At 50.9% G+C, this 17,485-nt stretch overlaps 1 protein-coding gene across 2 annotated transcripts in view; it reads left to right on the top strand.

The window, feature by feature from the left end:
* LOC142585982 (uncharacterized) overlaps positions 1 to 9,195 on the top strand; it is a 51,815-nt gene extending 42,620 nt beyond the window's left edge. The window contains exon 3 of one of the 2 annotated variants that reach the window (XM_075697153.1): positions 4,975 to 9,195. In XM_075697153.1, the coding sequence (XP_075553268.1) occupies positions 4,975 to 6,545 (1,571 nt within the window). In that variant the 3' untranslated portion in view covers positions 6,546 to 9,195. Of the gene's footprint in view, positions 1 to 4,875 lie in introns of both variants that reach the window. The other variant, XM_075697152.1, reaches the window with a different exon arrangement.
* Positions 9,196 to 17,485: the final 8,290 nt, after the last annotated feature.

The raw sequence follows: 17,485 nt of genomic DNA, 5'->3' as shown, positions 1-17,485 counted from the left end.
ACAATCCGGACAACCTGCTGAGCTGGGTGTGGAACCGAACCGGAATTCAACCGAAAACAGGAGCTGAACCGTTATTTTCAGCTGCGCTGGAACCGAATCGTGCTGTTATTATTCTGTCACCTTGGAACTGAGTCCGAAACGAAACTTATTAAATAAGCCGTTCTGAACCGGTTCGACAAGCGGTTCAGAAGACCCTCTTCGTCTATGCAACGTGCAATGTTATTCATGTTGCAACTTTACTCTCAGGAACTCTTTTTATCTGTGCGCGCATGTCTATGTTCGCACGCTGTGCCAAAATCAGGTGGAAGCACAATGTGACACGTACATACAGGGTGTCGCAACTATCATGCACCATGCAAGATTTAAAATATGTGCAAATGCCACGCAGCTGTACAGAACCAAAGTAATGTTGTATGCTGTCGCTTGGAGGTACCCACATTATTTTCTGCATTTGGCCTAATTGCATAATTAATCTTAATTAATTATTCAATCAATTCTCAAGTATTATAGTTATATGGAAAAAAATGCAGTGCCCTTCCGCTCTGAAGATGGAGGACCAGCGAAGCTGTGCGTGTATGTGCCCCCCCCCCCCCTTAATGGCGAACTGCACCTCTGCCGCGGGTCGGCCTCTCATAGCACTATCTTCTGGATCGGCTCACGTATGGGGAGTGCTTAACGCCTGCGTCACCACCGCCCCGGGTCGGCCCGGCATTGCACGATCTTCGGGATTTTTTTTCTACACGCAGGCAGGATAATGGACAAAGTAGCTCTTAACAGCTTCAATGTAAAAGTGTAAATGAGAAAATTGTAGCAACATAAAAACTCCCGATACATCTTTCTGGTGGTCGATACACGCTACATGAAAGTGTTTTCCCGGGCGTGAAAGAAGCCCGCGAATGCACACAAAATGCCTCGAGCAGCCAGTCGCGCGGCACTTTCCTACTGGCTGCGGCCGCGGCGGCCTCGGGCGTCACCTGCGGCAAGCTCGAAGGCTGGCCTACCAGAAATGACTGATGGCGTTGTTCCCGGGGCTGCATGGTTCGCGTTGAAGCGAGAGGCAGCACGAAGAAGAATTCGTTCGCTGCCGCTGGCCGCTCGTCGTCACGCTAGCGTTCTGGCAGCGAATTTCCGCGGTCATCGAGTGAGATATGTTCACGTTTCACTGCGCGCGCGTGACACCGCGCTTGTAAAGTTAGTAAGCTAATGTTTACAGCAGCTTATACAGCTGATAAAACTACTAACCGTAAGGCATACAGATGTCGAATAATTTGTTATCGCAATCAACGTCTCGTCTTTCGTGGGAAACTGCGACTTTTTTTGCACGCAACTGAGCCGCCAGTGGCGCAAGAATGCGGACATCGCTTCCAGAACGCCCCAGTGCCACTGCATGCCCGAGTGACAAGAGCTGTCGCTGTTTGCCCCAGCGAGGTTCTTTTACTGAATTTTCGGCGCTTCGAGGCTCAAGAGATAGTTCATAGCGTTCGCACATTACTAGCGTTACTAAGGTTACTAATCCTGAAACGCTTTGCTCGGATAACCACTGGGCGGACTTTAATAAAATTTATTACATATGAGAGAGAAAGTTCAATTACAGTGATTGTTGTAAACGAAATTTTGATTCAAGGCCTGGATATTTTAAAAGGCATTTTCAAAAATTCGCACGTTTGAACATAGTAGAAGCAAGAAGTTTACAAGTTAGCCGCCGTGGTTGCTTGGTGGCTATGGTGTTGGGCTGCTAAGCATGAGGTGGCGGGATCGTATCCCAGCCACGGCGGCCGCATTTCGATGGGGACGAAATGCGAAGACACCCGTGTACTGAAAATTAGATGCACGTTAAAGAACCCCAGGTGGTCCAAATTATTCCGGAGTCCCCCCCTACTGCGTGCCTCACAAACAGATCGTGGTTCTGGCATGTAAAACCCCATAATGTATTACTATTTTAGTTTAGAAGCTCGTAACTCTGTACAAAAAAATAAGATATCGCAGTTCTGTAAGCAGCATTCGTTAGAGCATCAAAGCGGACAAATTTGATATATCGATTCATATATGACGTCAGTTTGTTGCATTGCTTACGTGGGTAGAGCCCGAAGCTCTCGTTGCCTGCAGGACCTTGAATAAAGTTGATTTCCTTCCTCCTTCCTTACAGGGGTTTTGGAAACGTCTTATTCACATATCAATGGTCAATTTAAGAGCTTTGTATAACACATCAATTTTGTCCCTTTTACATTTACTATTAGATGCAATTTACAGAATTGTGATGCCGTTTTTTATAGTTGAGTTCCAAGGTTGCTAACAAGATAGTTTCGTTTTCATAAAATTTTAGATATTCAGCAATTTTCAGTAAATAACAGATCGCCTAAACAAATCATTCGTTATCGGCAGTGACTAGACTTTACCTTTTTATTTTAAGTGCAACAAACTTCATCAAATTTGGTGCAGTCGCCGCCGAGAAAAATTATTTCGCCTTTCCGGTGTATTTAGATAGGAACCCCCGAGCTAAAGCTTCCTCTTAAAGGAAAGCTGCAGAGTCTGTCGAATTCAATAAGACGCTCATATACGGATGCGGGAACCTTGTAAACCTTGAAGGTAAAATTTAGGGGGGGGATTTGGGGGGGGGGAATCGTCGGTTAAAATTGCGCTGTGGCTCCGCCCCCCGTCGAGCGCCGCGCACTGCTGCTGACGCTGACGATGCGAGCGGAGACCGGAAACCGCGGCTTAGTGACGTCAGCACTGGTGTTCCGCTCCTTCGCAGTCTCCGCGACCGTGCCTGACCGGGCTTATTTCTGCGTGCGTGCCGTCCTAATCTGCTTTGCTCGACCCTACATTCCTTTATTTGTGTGTATATAGGAGTGGTAGTTGACCTGCGCAGCATCAATTGAACTTGTAGGCCGATCATGCCGGCGTTCTGTGCAGCCTACGCTCGCACGAACACCAGCGGCCGCGACGATGTTCCCATGTTCCATTAGTTCCTGCAAGACAAGAAGCTTTCAGCTAAGTGGGAGGCTGCTGTGAAGCGAAACAACTTCAAGCGCTCAAAAACAACAGTGCTGTGCTCTAACCACTTCCGTGACAATTACTACCGGAGTTTATCAATAATGCGTGATTGGGGTTCTCCTAAAAAAAATAGTTAGCACGCTGAACGGAAGGTACATGTTTATCGCCCACCCTTGAGGCAGGTTTCATCGCCAAGCGCCGCGAATTTTCTATTCGCACGTGTGTTGTGGAACAGCCTGCATGCAACTACCATAACGCAGTGCAAGCGTAAAGTTTGCATGTGTTGGAAAGCCTGCTCACGCCAAGACGCTGCACTCTCCCTTCTCTCGCACGCATAAGAAACCGACCATCTCACGTAGCCGACGGAATTCGCCGGTTACGAGTAGCGTGCGGATGGCGCGCTGATGAAGGTTCTATACTACACGTGCTACAACAGCCGGTAAACTTTTCCCGCGTTTAAACCGTCTGTGTAGATTGCCGACAGCTTTGGGGCAGCGCACAAATGCTGAAGATCGCATCACCGCTTACGTTCTACGAGGAGGCATGCAGGAACATAACACTACAGTTGTTTGCCCGGAAACGTACTCACTGGAACGCTGAATGCAGCTTAGCAAAAAACATACTCGCCAAAGAACATTTCCAACACAAGGAGACGCTAACACTTCGCGTTCGTTCGCGTGGAAAGCAGTGTTTGCACCAGAATTTTTTGCTTCTTGGAGAGGCCGGCTCTTCGCAATCGGCTCGTACATGTAGTATGTACAAGTATGTACGTACGTGTAGTATGTACAAGTATAAACCCCTTACAAGTGATCTTGCATGCGACAGCGACAGCGCTACAAGCGAGGCGATGGCTGTCGCGTTCACTCGTCGTCTGCAAGCCGAACTCCACGCGAGCGACGGCTTTGAGCGACGACTTCCCTGTATGAGGGCAGCAATACACGCGCCGAAACTAGCGTGACGCATGCTTTATCAATTTAAGTTGATGTATTTTACTGAAGAAGGAGCACAAACTATTTCTGAAGGTCTTGCACTAGGTTCTTATTCTTGCACGTGTAAAATTCAATAGTTTGCTCGTTCCGTGCGACAAACAGTAGTATTTGAGTTATGTACATCAAGTTTCGGCTTCGCACAATTGGCTAGTCGCTCATAGCATTTCCGGGCGACGAGCGACGAGTTCTAGATTTCTAGAAACGAGCGATCGGGCGACAACACCGAGCGATTTGTTCAAGCGACGGCGCGTTTTGTCGCTCGAAGCCGTCGCCCGTCACCGTCGCGCGCAAAATCGCTCTCGTAGAGTTTGGACTTAACGCCGAACTCCTCAGAGAAACGCAAGCTCGAAAATTTCTATGACCGTCTCGGCAAAACACCACCAAACTACTTTGCACCGTGCTTCGTGTGTAGTGGCAGCAATCGGTCCGGACGAACACCATTGTTAACGTCACGAGGCGCCCGACCAATCACAGGCGGAAACGAGGCGCGCGAGCTGGGCGTGTCTGCTGCTGCACTTTTCGTCGAAATAAAATATGTTTGCGCTTTCTTTCGCTCAATTTCGATGCGATCTTCGAATTCAGAGGGTTGAAAACCACGGCGTACTGCTCTTCACTCATTTTTTCTGGAAAAGCTTTCAGCTTCCCTTTAAGCTTTCGAGCTTTGGATGTCCCAAGCAACCTCATCCTATGGTCTGGCAGCAGCTCCATGCCATCCAAATTATGGCGTCGAAACTTTTTGCTAAAGCTGTGTGCCTGCTCGCATTTAAGCCCGTGTCGTTATACAGAGGCAATGGTAAAACCAGCGCAGCGTGAAAGAAACGGAAAGGAAGGACATGTTGCCAAAGCAGCCTGGTGTGCGCGAGAAAGAGATAAGCACGATGTTCTCTTGCAGGTCCAGCGGGTGGCCAGGCTGCTGCGTTCAGCCCTGCCTATAATCCCGGTCAGCCAGACGCCAGACTACAGCAGTTCGTGCCTTCTGCCTTCCCTGCAGGAGCCCAAGCCGGTGGCGCCGGAGCTGCCCAGTACGCCGGCGTTGCACCCCATTACGCCGGTGGAGCGCCACAGTATTCCGGAGGAGCGCCACAGTACTCCGGAGGAGCTCCTCAGTACGCCGGTGGAGCTGCCCAGTACGGCGATGGAGCTGCCCAGTACGGCGGTGGAGCTGCCCAGTACGGCGGTGGAGCTGCCCAGTACGGCGGTGGAGCTGCCGGCGGTGGAGCTGCCCATTACGCCGGTGGAGCTGCCCAGTACTCCGGAGTCGGCGGCCTTGCACAGTACGGAGGTGCGCCCACTCCGGAAGTTCAGTACGCGGCCGCACCGCAGGTGCCAGGCTACGGAGGCGGCAACTCACTGGCTGCGTTTGGCAGCTCTGGGTATGGCGCTGCGGCGCCCCAGCAAGGCGCGGCACTGAATACGGACCAGAACGCTGCCCTGGCTGCCGTACAGCAAGTTCTGAACGCTGAACGACAGCGGCAGCACGCCACTCCCCAGGCCCAGGCATACACGGCGCCTCAGGCCCAGGCGTACGCCGCGCCGCAGGCACAGGCGTACGCTGCGCCGCAGGCCCAGGCGTACGCTGCGCCTCAGGCCCAGGCGTATGGTGCGCCGCAGGGCACGCAGGGCTTCGCTTTGCCACAGCACCTTTTCGCAGCGGCACCGCAGCAGTCTTATGCCGCGCCTCAGCAGTCTTATGCCGCGCCTCAGCAGTCTTATGCCGCGCCTCAGCAGTCGTACGAAGCGCAGCAGCAGCAGCAGCCGGCCTACAGCCCCGGCGTTCACGGCAGCGGACAGGCCTTAGCTTTCGCCTATGGCGGCGGAGGAGCCCCTGGCGCCGCCGCCGGCTACGCGGGAGGCTACCAGCCACAAGCTGGATACGGCGGCGTGCCCTCGGCCGGCGTCACGGTATCCGGCCCCAAGTATGGGGCACATATCTTCGGTCCTGCGCAAGTCTTTGCCCCTCCACCCGGTGCCGGTCAGGGTTACGGTGCCGGTGCTAGCGGTGCCGCCTCCGCTCTTCAGGGCGGCTACAACGGTGGCGCGGCGGCAGCTGGTTATGGCGGTGGCGCAGCGGCGGGAAGCTACAACGGCGGCGGCGGCGGCAGCGCGGCAGGCGCTCCTCGGGGCGTCGCTCTGCAGACGGGCCCCGGAGGAGTCATCACCGGAGCTGCCCTCCAAGGCTACGGAGGCACTTCGTCGGCGGGCGGCCTGCAGACTTATGGCGGCGGACCTCTCGCTGGTGCGGCCTACCAAGGCTACGGCGCGGGAGCTGGCGCGGCTCTTCAAGGCTACGCCGCGGGAGCTTCTCAAGGAGTCTCGTACAGCCCCACCGCAGCGGCTTACGGCGGTGCCCAGCTGGCCGGACAAGGAGCGCCCGGCGTCCACTATGCCTCCGGTTCGACGCTCAGGCTACAGGCGGCTCCGTACGCGGCTGCTCTGACTGCCGCCGGTCAAGGAGCGCGCGCCGGTGGATACGCGGCCGGGGGCCCTGGGGGATACGGCGCCGCTTCGTCCGCCCAGGCATACACGCCTCAGGCTCGGCCCGGCTACAAGGACAAAAAATGAAGCCCTTCATGATAGCGCTTTTTTTTGCTTTTTATCTCAAGGGAAGCTCTGAGATAACTACAACAGGACGGTTTGAACTGCCGCTCGCTAATGCCGTCATCGGGGCCAAAGCAGCGACTGTATTTATTTTGCCCATGTCGCGCTGTTTGTAGTTGCGACTGTTCCAATCGTCCCGTCTTTCGCGCAGTGTTGACTGCTTTAAGTTTGTTTTTTTGTTTTCTCGTTTTGGCGAGACCTGTCAGTTGCACAATAGAACACGCGTTAGCTACTGCCCAAAGCTTGCCGAAGCTGACGCGGGATGTGACCCGAAAACTTAGTATTCCCAACAGTATCGAGCTGAATTTTTTTACAAAACCATTCTAGCCCGTCATGAAGGCTCGATTTCGAAACAGCGCCGCGCCGTCGTATTTATCAAGACACATTCTGCGCATGGCAATTTGTGTACTCATAACATTTTCTTGATTAAGACCGCCTCATCGGGCTGCTTACTCCCCTTCCACCTCTCTCTGGCGCCTATACATTTATCAAAGGCATATTCAGTCGAGTCTTCTACGCGATAGACGAGCTTTCATGCACTCCTTGATGACATCGTGCATTCAAACGGCCCTGTAGCGCGAGTCCGTTGTTCACAAACCACGCCATTGCAGTCGTTTCGCAAACTCACTGACGAAGAAAGAGCTGCGCAGCTCCGACCATGATATACAGTTCCGCTCAAACAGCTTGGCGCTGAAACCAGCATAGAAGTGATGGGAACATTGACGTCGGGCTTTGTCTGGCTATTGGCTTAGTCGAGCCTGTACTTGCGGCTTCTTTCATCGTGCCCTTTAATCTACATTTTGCTGCCAGATCGCACAACAGTGCTAGTTTACGGTATAGTGAAACGTTTAACGTTAAGTAGCAGTTAAACTTATTTCATAACTCTTCGCACATTGACTCTATGATGATTGATCATAGTACGCTGTCGTCCTTCATGTAGCTAAACTTGGGCAATGCTTCCACTGATCGTTAAATTTGGGTGCCATTTCAAGAGCTGCGATTATAATAGCTATATTGTTTAGTTTCCTTCCATTTTTGCCTTATCGCTTCTAGAGTCTACTTGGATTGAAGCTTCGAAAAAATTGAAGTTTTTGCTGGAGTTCGTATTAATCGTGTCATTGCGAGTAAGAAAGCTGCGATAGTAGATTAGCTGAAGCTACAAGGACGTCCGAAGCAGAATTAAACACACAGATTACAAGATTCTCCTGGTGTGGTCGAGCCTGGCGCCTCCCGCGGGGGGGGGGGGGGGGGCGGGGGAGACAAAGAGGAGGAAATACAGGGAGGTTAGCCAGTGTAAGTATCGGCTGGCTACCCTGTGCTGGGGAAAGGGGATAAAGGGAATACAAGGAGAAAGAAGAAGAAGAGGAAAAAAGTTAATCGGAAAATTCACACAGTAACGCGATACTACGCGCTACAACACTCAAAGACGGTCGCACAATTCACATGCCCTTAACAACCTTAGCAAAGCCCTCAGGGCCTTTAGTGACCAAGCCCGTCTGGACCAGTGTCCTGCAGCTTTTTGCTCTGTAAAGGGGCGATTGTCCAGTTTTGCGAGCACGGTCACGAGCCTCCCGCAGACTCCGCACTAAACTCTATGGCGGAAACGTGCCCTCTAATTGCACAAAGCAAGGGCTAGCGAGTCCGTTGTGCAAGGATGACTGTCGTCTCCCATGTTTAGCTCTTTTGTCGAGAGTCTCACACCAACCACAATGGGGCGCAATCAGATTCTGACGGACGCACGCCGAGTAAACTCACTCCACTTTGATGCATACAAGATTACTCTCGAAAATCGTGCTAGACACGAGAGAGGCAGTCATTCCCGCGCAACGAAATCGCCAGCATTCCCTCGCATCTTGAGGGAGTGTGTCATTCTACCCGGTCACTGTTTGACTAGGCGATCGGCACGCGCTCAAAGGGGCGAGCCCAGTGTGGTTCCTCTGCTCCGCTGAATTGTAGCGTACTGCTGCGTGACTTGTACATACAGACTGTGTCAGTGTGCGGCCATGTGCGGCGCTGGACAACGAGCCCGAAGACGCAGGAAATGAGCTTTGTGCAGGCTTGGGGACCCCCGGTGTGCCTCAGCTGTGCCCTGCATTACTGGGCACCGTAACATCTACTGTCTCACCTCAATTAACCGTCGATCAAAAGTTCGTGGTGCCGTGTGCACGAGTCTCGTTTTACCGGCGCCCCTGTGCTACTGCCATCCGTCTAGTCTCGTCTCACAATGCCCTCATCAGACCCCGAAGAGCTGTTCTTCGGACAACGTTAATCAGAAGATGTATTGATACGATCTATCACGCGACTAATAACTTCGTGCGAGGCACGAAACTGAAACATGGCTTAGGGAAAAGCCATCGTGTCCAAGAGGCGCTGGTGCACACCGGGAACTCGTCGACCGTCGAGCTGACCTGCCTGACGTCACGGCGTTTTCTTTCCCGACGGATCCTTTCTCTCTCCGTGTAATGATCCCTTCAAACTTTTCTTGTTTTGTTACTTTCAACGTTCTGTTTGTCGTATTGTTTAAGGTTTTGCTATACATTGCAACTGTCTCTCTATACATGCCATTGTGGTAAGTGTGATTGAATAAAGAGGCATGGAAAATGCTGTTTTCATATCTGTTTCTAGCATCGATACCTTAGGGCCGCATCACTCGTAGGGAACCGTGAAACTCAGACCACCTGACACGACCTTGCGGTGAAGCTAAGTCCGTTGTGTTGTCTTTACTGTCGTCGTTCACTCTCCGGATGTTTTCGAGACCACCTCGCAATTACCAAGCTGTTCGATCACGAGGTACGTTCGTATGCTATATATAACCAATTGAGATAGCAAAGGATATGTGATAACGAAGGACTGGCGTAACAATAAGAAACTGATAATTTTGTCACTTGTGCAATATTCAAAGCAAAAAGATTTATTAGAGAAGAAGAGTTGGCCGGTACAAATCTAAGAAGAATAAATCAGCGCCCAGGACATATGCCACATATAAGTGTGTGCGATGAAATTCCGGACACTCATGTCCCAGTGACAGCGAGCCTGGTGCACGCGATGGGATGGCTGCAATTATACCTTATAGTGCAGTGAGAAAAGAGACACATATCGCAGTAATTTGATAAAGCTAATCGGTCGTTCATATATAAGAAAAGCGCACTATAAAGGAAGAGTCGACGCATGCTCTACGTTGTTAGCGTTCTGAAATACGAACGGCTTGCTTAACCGGCACTAAACTTGTTCTTCCCAAATTAATTACCCTGCATTTCTATTGCAGTCTATGGCTACATGCGTGCCGAAAGTTCCGAGAGATGTAGAACAACGGCTCTTTGGTGACATCTGGGGTCAGCAACCGGAAGAATTTGGACGGTCGTCGGGCGGCCGTCAGCCGTGAGCCGGGACTATAGCTCAATACTACTATAGACTATAGCACAGACTATAGACTACAGGCTATAGGCTACAGACTATAGGCTCAAGGAGGCTAGCTGGTCTCCGTCAGCACACCGCTCTGAAGGAGAGGGCGGCACACTACACGAATGGTCTTCGGCGCATCTGTTGCAACGACCGAATTCGCCGCACCCAAAAAGAGAGAGGGAAAACCGTTGAAGAAAAAAAAACAATATATATACCTATACCTGCGTGTGTGCGCGTGTGTGTGTGTGTGTGTGCGTGTGCGTGTGCGTGTGCGTGCATGCGTGTGCGTGCGCGTGTGTACGCGTGCGTGTGTGTACGCGTGCGTGTGTGCGCGTGCGTGTGTGTACGCGTGCGTGTGTGCGCGTGTGTACGCGTGCGTGTGTGTACGCGTGCGTGTGTGCGCGTGTGTACGCGTGCGTGTGTGCGCGTGCGTGTGTGCGCGTGTGCGCGCGTGCGCGTGTGTACGCGTGTGCGCGTGTGTACGCGTGTGCGCGTGTGCGCGTGTGTACGCGTGCGCGTGTGTACGCGTGCGCGTGTGTACGCGTGCGCGTGTGTACGAGTGCGTGTGTGTACGCGTGCGTGTGTGCGCGTGTGTACGCGTGCGTGTGTGCGCGTGTGCGCGTGTGCGCGTGCGTGCGCGTGTGCGCGCGTGCGTTCGTGCGCGTGCGTGTGTGCGTGTGTGCGTGCGCGTGCGTGTGCGCGTGCGTGTGCGCGTGCGTGTGCGTGCGTGCGTGTGCGCGCGTGCGTGTGTGTGTGCGCGCGTGCGTGTGTGTGTGTGTGCGCGCGTACGTGTGTGTGTGTGTGTGCCGGAAGAACGAAGAACGAGGAAGACGATGCACCCTTGCAGCGTACACGGAACAAAGGACAGATCTCACCGTTCTTGTTTGTTCGTTTGTCGCGAACGATTTCATCACTCTTGTGCGTTTTTCTGTACGTCGGACATAGCAGCAACCGACTCTAACATCGCATAGAAAGAAAAGCGCTCCAATACCATAAGCGTCCGTTTAAATGAGTACGTTGGGAAGAGTCAAGTTGAAAACTGAGCGTTCGACATGCCACACGTAGCTAACACATATCATCACATGCCGTCAAGAGCCGATATCCAAAACAGTGAGCATGAGATTTGCAAAAAAGGGACATGTCGGCACAATTGTCCTGCTCATTCTAATTGTTTTCTGCCAGTGAAGCAGAGGACACACTTACGCATAGCATTTCTTTGCCTATCCCGCAATCCACCTGTTCACTCTGTCTGCCTAAATACTGTGATTTGCTTGAATTTCGGTGCGCAGCGACTAGCAAGGAAAATGAGTACCAGATGGTTTGCATACATGCACATATTACGGAACTCTCAAACGTCTCCTTCGCGCAGTGGCCGATTGGTATCAAGCATCATTTTCTACAAAAGACGGCGTTGCCACGCGTAACCATGTCCTTACGTCATCTGTGTTATCGTTTATAGCGGAGATGCATTCCCTAGCAGAATGGAGGAGAGCAGCGAGTTGGGTTACTATTGATGACACACCTCAGTTGTTGAGGCGGAGTTGCCGCGAAATTACATGTGGCAGAAGTCTAGTGCAATGCAATGTTTGCAGTATAAATGCCGCATTGTAGGGGCTCGTACATGACGACGATGGCGTGCCAAGGAAATATGCACATTACATTCAAAGGCAGTTGGTGCAGACAATGCTTCAGGTGAATGGGCATGCAGAGTGAATTGCCAATAGACCATGCTTTGGCGGCTACAACAATGTGCAGCGACCACATCAAACAGTGATGAACAAGTAAGACTTCGGACTACGCTGTAATTGACATTCGCTTAAGGCTGACGCGGATTTGGGACACGCTTTGCTGTTTCTTTTTTTTAGAAATGTCGATGAAGAGATGTCGACAACTGCACGGGAAGTGCCGGCCCGACTTCACTGACTAGTGGGAATAATGTTGGTCAGGCTGTAAGCGTGCGCGGAACTACGATCAATTGTCCTTTTGATAGTTTAGCGATTGTGAACGGTGAGCGTTAATGGCTCGCCTCTTTCCGTTTACAGAAAGAGGACAAGGACACGAACCAAGTGCTGGACCCTACGGGTGCTGCGGCCCACAGTTTCGGTCCGGGTGCTCACGCGACAACCTCGGGGCAAAGCCCTCGAGGGTGCACGACCCGAAATTCGGGCAAGCCGGGAAGCCGTGCCACAAGACCCGCCGTCGACGATCGCATGCGGCGGTTGCGCCCCGCACGCATTGTCGAGATCACAGCGAGCGATACGAGGCGGGTCCATATTTCGGTCCCGTATGGCGCGTTATAGGAAGCGCGCATATCCGGAAGCAGCTGCAACACGCGCTGGCCTCGTGTCCGCAGGCGCTCCTTCGCCCCCATTACTTCCCGCAGCAGTGTGCGCGCGCGAGGCAATACAAGAACGGGTGCAACTTGCTCCGGCATCCGCGACCGAGCAGAACGTGGCGTCGCAGGCGCTTCCTGCAGCGGCGACGCCCATGTGGGCACAATCAGCCACGCTTGGGCGATTCTTCCGCACTCTCCCTGCGCCGTTGAGGCACGTCATTTGCCTACTTGCGTCTCTTCCGTGCCCACGTTCGGGGTGGCTGTACAAACAAGGAGCGCGCCGGGCGGCAGCATTCGCCAGCAATACCAGATCGGCCAACCCGTCGCTCGAGATCTCGCTGGCCGGACGGAGAAGTCGTGCGCTGCACAATGCGCTACTGCCGCGATGGGCGCCACATTTCAAGTGGGTAGACTCTGGCTGCGAGCATTCGCGCCCGCAGCCAAGTCGCGCGTCAAACAATCGCGCGACTTTGCTCAGAAAGTACAGTCGAATGCCAAGGTTTTCGGAGCACGCAGTTCAAGAAAAAGGTCGCTACACGGACTGCGGATTGGGTAGCCCGTGTGGTCGGGTCGCGTGGGAAAGCACCCCCTGCATTTCTCGACTAGTGCGCGCACGTGCATCGGATCCCGTCCGCTTTTGCGTTTGAGCAGTGTATCTACTTTGAATGTCGAATTTGGCGAGTGAGGCAAGCTTCTAGCAACTGAGGTGCATCAGCGCAAGCTCTTGGGCCAGTTGTGTGCTCGTCCTTTGTCTTTCGCTGGTAGCCCCTTTTTCAAGTTCTGGCAACTCTATTCCACCGACACGGCACGAACTGGCTGCTCAGAAAAATTTCGCGCAAGGAACTTGTACACCTTTATAAAGGAAAACTCATGCGGCCTCTGGAGGACAAATGTAAAAGGGCTAGGGAAAGCTAGGGAAAGCTAGGGAAATGATGGAGCTTGTTTTATTAGAATGCGAAGATATCTGCCCAACGATCGATGCCCAACGAGGAACCACTGGCCTCTTTGAAGCCTCTTTGAATTTTCTCGTGTTCGGCGAGAGCACGGGGAAAGCAAACATGTCCGCAATAGAGATTAGGCGATTGGAAGGTTGGTGAAAGAAAAGAAGGCAAATGAAAAACAACTGACGCATAAAAAAAGAAAGTTCACAATAGGTGTTCAGAAACTTTCTTTAGGGGAAGCCAAGCAGCTTCCTGTCATATGTGACAAGATTCATGGGACTGCATGGATATCAGTGAGAGCTTGTTCATCTTAGCCCGTCATGGGTAATATGTGGAATCCTTTCTCCTGAACACCCTAAAAACCCTAAAATATTTATGCTTCTTGGGATGACTACTATGATAAGATTTGGTCGGTCTTAACAGCTACTGTGTTTCTCTCTCTCTCTCTCTCTCTTTATATATATATATAATGTACAGGGTGTGCCAGTTAACTTAGACCAAGATGTTAAAAATACCCAAGAGCTCTAGAGAAATCATACCGACATTATAGTAGCCGTACTCGTATGTACTTACGGCCAGTATTTTTTCATCGCGAAGTATTACCAAATTAATTACTTTTAATTATTGAACTCTTTAAGTATTGCTTGAATCGCAAACACATCAATTACAAAGTTGGTGGGCACCTCAAATAACCTCCTAATGAAGCATTTATTTAGTGCTCAGCTTTGGTTGGTTGGTTTTTCCGAGAAAAAACAAAAGCGCGCGATACATCCAAAATACGAAATAGATACGCGCTCGCGCGCCGCTGTATACTCGAGCGCTCCCAAGCGAATAGCCACGGATACACGGCTTTTCACTGTTCAGAGCTTCTCACTGTTACAGTGAGAAACTCTATGATGCAGGGCTTAACGCTATGTGATGGTCGCGGCATCAAGAGAACACGCCGCTGACGCATTGATAAGCATAGCGGAGACTTGTATACGATGCGGCGATAAGAGAATGCAGCCGTATATCTTTCAATGGTTGCTAGTAGGCGCTTGAGTTGCGGGGTGCAAGCGCGCATCTATTTCGCGTATTTCACGGGCTTTTGTTCTTTATTGGAAAAAGCAACCAGGACCACTTCAGCCCGAAATAAATGTTTGATTCGGAGGTTATTTGAGGTGCCCTACAACATTGTAATTAAACGGACAACTAAAGGATACTATGAAGTCAAGTTAAAGTGATAAAGCGATGCTCTAGAACGTCTAATGTGTCAATATAATCGCGAACAGAGCTTTAGTAACCGAGAAATTGAGGTAAATGCATGGCACGATTTGATAACCCCCAGCGACATTCCGGTACTAGCCCGATGACTGACACAGGCACTCCTCATAATAATTTATGTCGCTAGTACTCAACTACTCGTATTAAAAAGATCATTTCATTAGGTTATAAGACGGAAGAAAATGCTGCTTGCCTACTTCTGTTCGATTCTAAGAAAAAATAACATTTTGACGTTACCCTTCAGTAGTATGGGTGGTCGAAAGGTTTCGTTTTCGCTCGACTCTGCGCCGCGCGGGCTTTGCAGTTTCAGTTGTTTCGTTATCGCGTCGCGCTGCGCTGGCTTGCGAAACTTGCATTTGGCACAAGCAGCCACGTCCATGTGATGTGGGATGCGCGAACGGTCCGCGGAACTTGGCCAAGGGCAGTTGCAGCGGCGAATCCAACGTTACTTATCATCATCAGCGCTGTGATAAAATAAATAACCAGCTTATCGTCGCGCACTTTCCCTTCCGCTAGCCACCATAGTTCCGCTTTCGCGCTGCTGTTGGCTCTGTCTTGGCTCTGTTTTTGGCCGCGCATTTGCGTTTTGCGCAGAAAAGCCGTAGCGCAGTCTGCGGGCGCCGTTTTACTCACCGACGGCGCAACGTCACTACGAGACCATGACGTCACCACTCCTCGATCGGAGGGCGGGCGATTTGAACTGCGCTAGAGGTACGCGGACGCTTCAGAACGCATTTTCTCTTAAAATAAGTCTGTTCTTCGCATGAAACAAGCGTTTAGAGGTTTCTAGGATGGTATTTCAACAGTCCACGTTGACTTAATATTGACCTTTAGTGCCCCTTTAACATGTTTGCGATTCAAACAATAATTAAAATGTTCACTAATTGACAGCAATGAACTAATAATTCGTGGTGAAATAAATACTGGCTGTAAGTACACACGACGGCCGCTACTATGCAGTCGGTATGATTTCTCTAGAGCTCTTGGTTTTTTTTTCCCAGTTAACTGGGACGCCCTGCATATATATTGAGGACGAACGTATGAAAAAAAAAGTTCTTTATTTCCTACGTGTTGGCTGGGGTCCGGCCTCCGTCATTCCCTGGCGAAGGCCGGACTCCGGCCGGAACGTAGGAAATAAAGCATCGTTTTTTGCAACCCTCGGGTGAACCATGACTAACAATCACGAGTCATTTCGTAAGGAGATCAGAGATACACCGATTATTGGAGTGCCAGATGTCTAAGATCTCGCATTGCTGATTTTCGCATGTTTGCGCATGTTAACCGATTTCCAATCATCGTTATCTGCGAACCGAAATTATCCCATCCGACAAGATTATCCGGCTACGAGTCAATTACATCCTGAAGCAACAACGAAAGTAGAAAGCTTGTCTTCATTCGCCGTTAGCTTACTGACGTCGTCCAGTATGTGCAACCTCATGTCGACAATCATTATGTCTGCCTAACAGTCAAAAACAGAAAGCTCGCCTTTGCACTCGTAGCTGCTTGCCTATTTCCATCCCGCCCGTTTGACTTCGACAGACTAGAAGGCATAATAAAAGCATATCCTGAACCTTGGATTATCACAGGGAACTTTAATGCCCATCACACTACTTGGGGATGCTCAAGAGTTAATGCAGCGGGACGAAGACTTGCTTCATTTGTCTCCAATCATAACCTCTTGCTGCTGAATGACGCTAAGCAGCTGGCTGGACTTGACCTTTGTATCACGCCGCTTTGCCACGCGCGTTAAGTGGTGACATTGAGACACATTGGAGCGATCACATCCCCACTCACCTTAAGATCGACGGGATGTCTTACACTCATCCACCTAACAAACTACGAAGAATATATTGGACTGTATTTAAAAACCTACTGAAGGACGCTTGTCAGAAAGATTTCTCCTCTGGACTGCAAGAAGCTGTTAAAGAAGCGGCGCAGACTGCTATGCGCACGTTCATGTGCTCACCGAAGAACTCGAGTAATTCGACCTGGAGCTGGAGCAACTTCGTGGATTCGTCGTCACGCCGAACGAAGATACCGTCGTCCATTCACGATCTAAGGACAGCCCGTCGCACTCAAAAGAACATACAACGTCGCATGGATGAACTGGAATCAGAGCAATGGAGAAAATATTGTGAGTGCATTGACCCCCGTAATCAATTGTCTGAAATATTGAAGTCTTAAACTTGATGACGACCGATTGAGATGGTAACGTAACGACATCTACAGGTTCCGAACTGGCAGCTCTTCGCGCTGCTGTCGAATACATTGAAAAAGAACCGCCCAACAAATGGTCAATATTTTGTTATTCGAAAGCAGCTCTCCAGAGCTTGCGAGATTGGCGGATTCACCAATGTGCGCTAAGTGCAAGTGTGAAGAGACCATCAGTCATCTTCTGTGCCACTGTTCTCGCTTCGATAATCAACGTGAGGCTCTCCAGTGTGCCTTGAATAGACTGTATGACAGGCCATTTACGGAAGCGAAGATCTTCGGAGCCTGGCCTCACAGTTCATTAGCCCAGAAAGCAGTTCGAGCGCTTTTTCACTACCTGAAGGCAATAGACTTGAGTACCCGACTATAGACATCCTACACATAAGTTTTTTCTCTCTCTCTCTTTCACTCCCCATTCCCCTCCCCACGTGTAGGGTAGCAAACTAGACTCAGTCTGGTTAACCTCCCTGCTTCTTCTTCCCTTCTCTCTCTCTATCTCTGTCTGAAATATTGAGAACTGTGAGAGGCCTATAGGGTTCTGTTCCGGAACAATGCTTCCCATTCAAGGCCCTGTGGCTCTTCCAACGCCGACAAGACCTCTACGTAGCGGAAGATTTCTGTGCTATGATTGCAGTCCAGTCAATGGGCACAAGTACCCTTACGTTTAACTACGTTCCAGGCACACGGAATTCAAAAATAGATCTGCCATTCACCACTCAAGAGCTCTACGTGGCACTTGCCTTATGTTCTCA

The sequence above is a fragment of the Dermacentor variabilis genome, chromosome 6 (assembly GCF_050947875.1).
Source record: "Dermacentor variabilis isolate Ectoservices chromosome 6, ASM5094787v1, whole genome shotgun sequence".
NCBI lineage: Eukaryota > Metazoa > Arthropoda > Arachnida > Ixodida > Ixodidae > Dermacentor > Dermacentor variabilis.
This window is presented reverse-complemented; position numbering and strand designations above follow the sequence as displayed.